The sequence below is a fragment of the Mesoplodon densirostris genome, chromosome 9 (assembly GCF_025265405.1).
Source record: "Mesoplodon densirostris isolate mMesDen1 chromosome 9, mMesDen1 primary haplotype, whole genome shotgun sequence".
Lineage (NCBI taxonomy): Eukaryota > Metazoa > Chordata > Mammalia > Artiodactyla > Ziphiidae > Mesoplodon > Mesoplodon densirostris.
This window is the reverse complement of record NC_082669.1, coordinates 107227721-107233866: the sequence shown is the minus strand read 5'-3', so window position 1 is coordinate 107233866 and position 6146 is coordinate 107227721. Positions and strand designations below refer to the sequence as shown.

The 6146-nt window shown below is 48.9% G+C and overlaps 1 protein-coding gene and 1 non-coding gene across 2 annotated transcripts; both read right to left on the bottom strand.

The window, feature by feature from the left end:
* Positions 1-1803: 1803 nt before the first annotated feature.
* On the bottom strand, positions 1804-2179 carry LOC132496318 (cytochrome c oxidase subunit 6C-like). Its single transcript, XM_060108639.1, has one exon. The coding sequence runs from the start codon at positions 2131-2133 to the stop codon at positions 1909-1911; it is 225 nt and encodes a 74-aa protein (XP_059964622.1). The 5' UTR covers positions 2134-2179; the 3' UTR covers positions 1804-1908.
* Positions 2180-2838: 659 nt separating this feature from the next.
* On the bottom strand, positions 2839-2910 carry TRNAC-GCA (transfer RNA cysteine (anticodon GCA)). The gene has a single exon. It is a non-coding gene; the product is annotated as a tRNA-Cys (tRNA).
* Between the last annotated feature and the right edge of the window lie 3236 nt (positions 2911-6146).

The following is a 6146-nucleotide window of genomic DNA, read 5'->3' as shown; positions in this document are numbered from 1 at the left end:
GACCAGCCTCCGCGGCACTCCGGGCGCAGGCGCGAACTACACTTCCCAGAAGGCGCCGCGGCGCCGGCCGGAGGAGGGGCGAGGTGAAGGCGGGGCGAGCCTGGTGGGCGCCCTCTCCCCACTGGTTCAGCCGAGACCCCGAGAAGCTGCCAGGGGGGGCTTGGCGCCGGGATCTGCCGGGTGGTCAGCTTGCGGTGTGCTTGCCCGCGTAAACCCATCCATCCACACATCCATCCATCCATTCTTGCATCCATTATTTACTGAGCGCACCCTATGTGCCAGGTGGGATGCTCGGATTAAACGGGAACCGCCTCTCCCAGAGGACGCATCCCGTAAACCGACCTTGACTAGGGCCGCCGGGGAGGCGTGGGGGAAGCGGGTCCCGAGAGGTGCGGAGGGGGCTGCAGGCCAGACCGCTCGGCTGGGATAGTGTGTGGGTCAGAGTGGCTGCCTGACCCCAGCACATGCTCAGATCTGTCACCCCGCTCCCGCGCTCGCCATAGCATTGACCCGTGTGCCGCTGTATCTGTGTGACTATTTGCTGGTCTATTTTGTTGATTGTGGTAACCCTATAAGTTCCTGACACGTAGTAGGCCCTCAAGTAAATGTGATGAATGAACGAAGCGTGAGCCCACCATTCTCCAGGTCAGAAAGGAAGCAGCGGGGCTGGGGGAGAGTGGCGGACTCCGGGGAGAGGACCACGGCTGAGCCCAACGAGCCTCATTCCTGGTCTGGAGGACCCCGGTTAGGACAGCTCGGAGAAGGTGGGCTTCTGGGGCAAACCTGCTCTGGTTGACAGAGGCTTACAGGAGCAGAGGAAGGCCGGGTCCAACGAGGAGGAGGCGCCTGCCGCCCAGAGAGCCCTTCCCCACTCCCCCGCCCCGACAGTTCTCTTCCTCTGGACTCTTTGGGGAAAGGGAATGTCTGGCCCAGCAATCCCAGAGTTGTTCCCTGTAGCCTCTCTAGTCTTCCATGGGTCTCCGCTGGCCTTGTTGCTGACCACCTCCCAGAACTTTGGGATACAGTGTTGACAATCTTGGCCTGGCCTCCAGGGAGAGGCCGCGGGAGACCACTCTCAGTCCCTGCCCAGCTCCATACCTGGGCAAAGCCCCCTCCTCCACACCCAAGGAATCACTGACACAGGACCCGTGTCTGTGTAGCCCACTGTCCTGAGGATCTGAAGATATCACAAGGTTTCACGCCATGGAAAAGGACAGTTTAAAATTTAACATCCGATCTCAGGATTCCTAAAGGCCAGAGCCCCTTGGTAAGCGCCTTACCTGTGCTTTGGGCCTGTGTCCTATCATCTTGCTGAGGTCAGCTTCCTCCTTATAGGTGTCCCTTCTTCCAGCTCGTGCCAACGTGCCACCCTCAGTCTCAATCCCTAAACCTTAAAATCCCTTAAGGGATTAGCACACTTCTTTTGTCTAGCTATCCTTATCGTTCATTTGACCATTTATTTATGATTTATTTATGGCTGCGTTGGGTCTTCGTTTCTGGGCGGGGACTTTCTCTAGTTGCGGGAGCGGCTACTTTTCGTTGCGGTGGGCGGGCTTCTCATCGCGGTGGCCTCTCTTGTTGTGGAGCACGGGCTCTAGGCGCGTGGCTCACCGGCTACAGAACGCAGTCTCACTAGTTGTGGCGCACGGGCTTAGTTGCTCCGCAGCATGTGGGATCTTCCCAGACCAGGGCTCGAACCATTGTCCCCTGCATTGGCAGGCGGATTCCTAACCACTGCGCCACCAGGAAAGCCCCTGACCATTTCTTTTTTCTTTTTTTTTGTTAATCGTTTATTTATCATGAGAAACTATTCCTTACCCCAGATATTAGTAGTTCATAGTTCAGGAACACAGGTAAGTGACAAACTTCCATGGAATTCAACCCAAAGAAATTCTTTATATTCCAAAATCACTTTGCACTCTGAAAGATACCAGCCTTCCTCATCTCAAAATCTTTTATGGAATCGTAATTTCTGTAGAAATCTGCATATGCCTTCTTTCTTGGTTCAGCCACAGCAAACTTATAGAAAGCTGCAACTCCCAAGGAGACAACGAATGCTCCAACAATATGAAATCTCAAACGCTTGGCCAGAAGGCCACGCATCTGAGGTTTTGTCAAAGAACTGGAAGCCATGGTAGTTTTTCTCCTTGACAGCTCAACAACGACGTCCTTGGAGAAATGGACCCCATTTCTTAATTTGACTCCTTTGCTCACCACAAACAGTTCTTGCTGAGCTCTGTCTTTCCTGTGTCTGGCATTGATTAGGACTCAAATATGTCTTAAGTAAATGGATGATTCCATAACATCCACTGCTCTGATGTCTGTAAGTGTCGTGAGGATAGAGTGAGGGGGCGGGTCACAGAGCCCATGCCACTGTAGAGAAGATGGATTAGGGACAGTGGTGTGTTCAAGCTGGCTTGCACCAGAGAGTCACTTGTTAGCATGTCTTCCCAACTCTGTGATCAGTGATCTTATGTTTGTGGCTTGACATTGGATACAGTGAGATTATTTACACCATGAAATTGGAAAACACAAATCAGTGCTTTGTAGCAACAACCCCAAGAGCTGGTTGTTAAACACTAACCAGCACAGCACTGATTTAGGGCAATGAAAACATGTAGAAACAAGCCTATGTAGAACAAGACCTGTGGTAAGTGAAATTAAAAAGTCAGAGTTGGAGGAACTTATCACTCTGGGGTTGTAGTGCTCAGTGACAGGGTTTTAAGTTACCCTGGACTTTTCCCCAGATTTGAGAAGGCTTGGTATACTGAGGCCCAGGATTAGGAAAAGGAGCAGAACCTTCAACACCAGCTCCAACTAGCAAAAGTGAAAGACAGCAGGGGGCACCTGGATTTGAACCAGGGACCTCTTGATCTGCAGTCAAATGCTCTACCCCTGAGCTATACCCCCTGACATAGGTATAGGCCTTAGTACTACCTTATACCTGTGCAGCCATGCCCAACATTCCTATAAATTTTTGCCACAGATACTCATCACGCTGGGCCTGCTGAAAGCTGCCAAGCTGGCCTCACTTTAATTTTATTTCCTTGATGCAAAATAAGCAATAGTTTCCCCATCCCTGTAGCTACCTCCCTGCTCTTTCTGGAAAAGCACTGACACAGATATTTATAGCACGAAGAGACTTCAGGGTCGCTAGTCTGTGCCCTTCACAATGGGATCTGAAAACAGAGATTCAGGGTTACTGGTCTGCTCAAGCACACACAGATCCTTACAGATGGGCTCAGGACCTGAATCCATCCTCCTGACTTTGGGTTCAGGACCCTGTAATTAAACCAATGACTCTCTCATCTTCCTCTTGTCCGTATCTTCCATCCATCAGAAAATATAAAGACTACATAACGGGAGCCTCTGAAGAAATTACTCGGGACCATCAAGGGGACTAGAATGTGGGCTTAGCAGAGCAGAGTGCCATGCAGCTCAAGAACAACAAGGAAAAGCTAATGGGGACACTAGGGTTTGAGCTGGTGCATGGACTGCACACTTTGGGCCAGTCCTCAGATTTCCTGTGCTTAGGAATCATCTTGGGAGCTTGTCGAACACGCAAGATGCGATCTGGGGGTTCGGAACAAGCTCCTTATAGAGGGTCGGGAGACGCCACTTTGAGGAACACCTGCCACAGATCTACATCGGCTTCTTCTGCGCCTCCTGCAGGAAGACTTAGGTACTGAAACACCCAAGAAGGGGATGGGTTAGGAATTCTATCACTTGCCCCAGGGTCAGCCGGAGCTGGTGGGAAGAGGCAGGATGAAAACCAAGGACCACGATCAGACTGCTCACCCTCTGAACTCTGTTCTAGACCCGTGGTTCTTAATTTTAGGGTGCATCAGAATCATCTGGAGGGCTTGTTAAAACAAAGATGACTGGGCTCCCCCCTGAAAGTTTCTGATTAGCAAGTTCTCAGGTGATGCTGATGCTGCTGGTCTAGGGCCACGCTTTGAGAACCACTGCTCTAGATCCACACATCTGTGACCAGGCCCTTTCACACTCACAGTCACACCCAGGGCACCTGTTCACCATTGCTTCTTCTCTGTGTTTACCGAGCACTGGTGCCTCCACTCCACCAGACGGGTGTCCTGAGACCCTCTCCCTTTCCTCCCAGTGCCTGCCGGGAACCCCGAGGGTGGTCTTCTTTGTCCTGGGTTAGCGCTCTTCCCAGTTTACCATTTAGGAAGCTAAATCTTAAGAAGCTTCTGCCCCCCTCCCAATATGGGGAAAACTCGTTCAAGCAAGTCAAGGAGCAGACCCACCTCTTCCATCCAGAGCAGCACAATTCGAGCTGAAGATCCCAGTTTGTCTCAGAAAAATCCAGCCCCGGGGGTTGTGTTATTACTCCTATATCACAGATGAGGAAACAGAGGACGAGAGGGTATCTTCGGCCCCACAAAGGAGAGTATCCAGGTTGGAACATGGAAGCCTGGAGTTCTCTAGAGATGCAGCCACGTCCTTGACTTTGGAGGTTTCTTGGAGTTTTTATTCAACTTTCATTTCTTAGGGTCCTACTGTGTGCTGGGCACTGTGGTGCCCTCAGCAGAAGCTGAGATTTCAGTGCTCTGAGGAGAATAAATGGGGACACATGTGTGCAACAAATGTTTCTGAGCACTTGCCATGAGCTGGAAACTGTGCTGGGCTCTGGGGACACTGGGTGAATAATATCAGCTCCGGAAAAAGTGGGCAGTTTCATTCTTACGGATAAAATTCCACGCAGCAGTTTCTGATCGTCTCTGATTTTAGAGAAGAACATTTCTCTAAGAGGATTGTTTTGACATTTTACAACTGCAGTGCATCGGTGTTATCTGAGCAGATTTTTATTTTCTCCCTCTGAGCTCATGTTCCCTTTCTCAGAGATCTTTGTGAGGAACAGTAGGGAATAAATAAGGTGGATGTGAATTTGAACCAGTGACCTCTTGATCTGTAGCCAGAAGGTTTTGCCTCTGAGATACAAGCCCTTGCATGTCAACAACCCCTAGTGGGTACCTTTTACTCTTGACACCACTTTCAGACTCCAGGAACTCACTGCTGCTTCTGTGTGTCTAAGGAGCAGGGAAGCCTTCTGTATGGGTTGAATTGTGCCCCCCAAAAAGATATGTTGAAGTGCTAACCACGGTACTTGTGAAAGTGACCCATTTAGAAATAGGGCCTTTGCAGATATTATTAGTAATTAGTTAAAATGAGGTTATAGTGGATTCGGATGGGTCCTAATCCAATGACTCGTGTCCTTATAAAAGGAGGAGAGACAGACACACAAACAGGAAGAGGACCGTGTGAAGACAGAGGCAGAGATTGGAGTGATGCAGCTACAGGACAAGGAACACTGAGGATTGCCGGCTATCCCCAGGAGCTATCATTTTAGCATCCTGGCCAAAGAAATGGGAGTGAATACACGATTCTGCATTTCCACACTGACAAATATCAGCTGCTAAGAGTGCTTGCATGAGTTTTTGAAATGAGAGAGAAGATTAAAACATTTCTTCAAAATGCTGAGAAGGCCCATTTCTATGGCCTTGAGGCACAAGTGGAATATCTCAGGTGTACAAATATTTTGAATATCCAGAATCTATCACTCCAGGGCTTTAATACCGTGCTCTTTTGTTGTTTGGTTAAGAAGACCTGTTCGTGGAACAATGATTCAATAGTTGTGTTTAGCTTATTCCCTGTGCATGATGATTTTGTTCATTCACGGTGGAGACAGGAACTAATGATGTGTTACTAGGCATATGTGAAAACCACATCCAAGTTCTATAGAAGAATCTAAGGAAATTCCTCCCAAAGCCAGAGTGGACTAGAAATACGTTCACTGCTCTCTCCCATGTTGCTGTACTCAACTCCCAGGTTTAAGGACCATGCACTTGTCAACCTCATATCTGAGTGAGTGTGGAAAGCAGTCTTTAGTGAGAAATTTGAATAACCATAATTATCTGCCAGAATCACCAAACACTTGCTACTATACCTTGTGACCTTTAAGTTATCATGACTTAACAGAAATAAAGAATATGAAATGAAATCACCAGATTTGGAAATCTGACCTATTGTTCAAGCTAGCTGTCATTAAGCCAGATAAAGATAATTTGGTGAAAGACTGCAAATGGTATCATGCCTCTCTCCATGGAGAAACAACTATTACTCAT

Coding starts and splice junctions, on each gene's coding strand:
- LOC132496318 (XM_060108639.1), bottom strand. CDS start 2,133: ATGGCTTCCAGTTCTTTGACAAAACCTCAGATGCGTGGCCTTCTGGCC.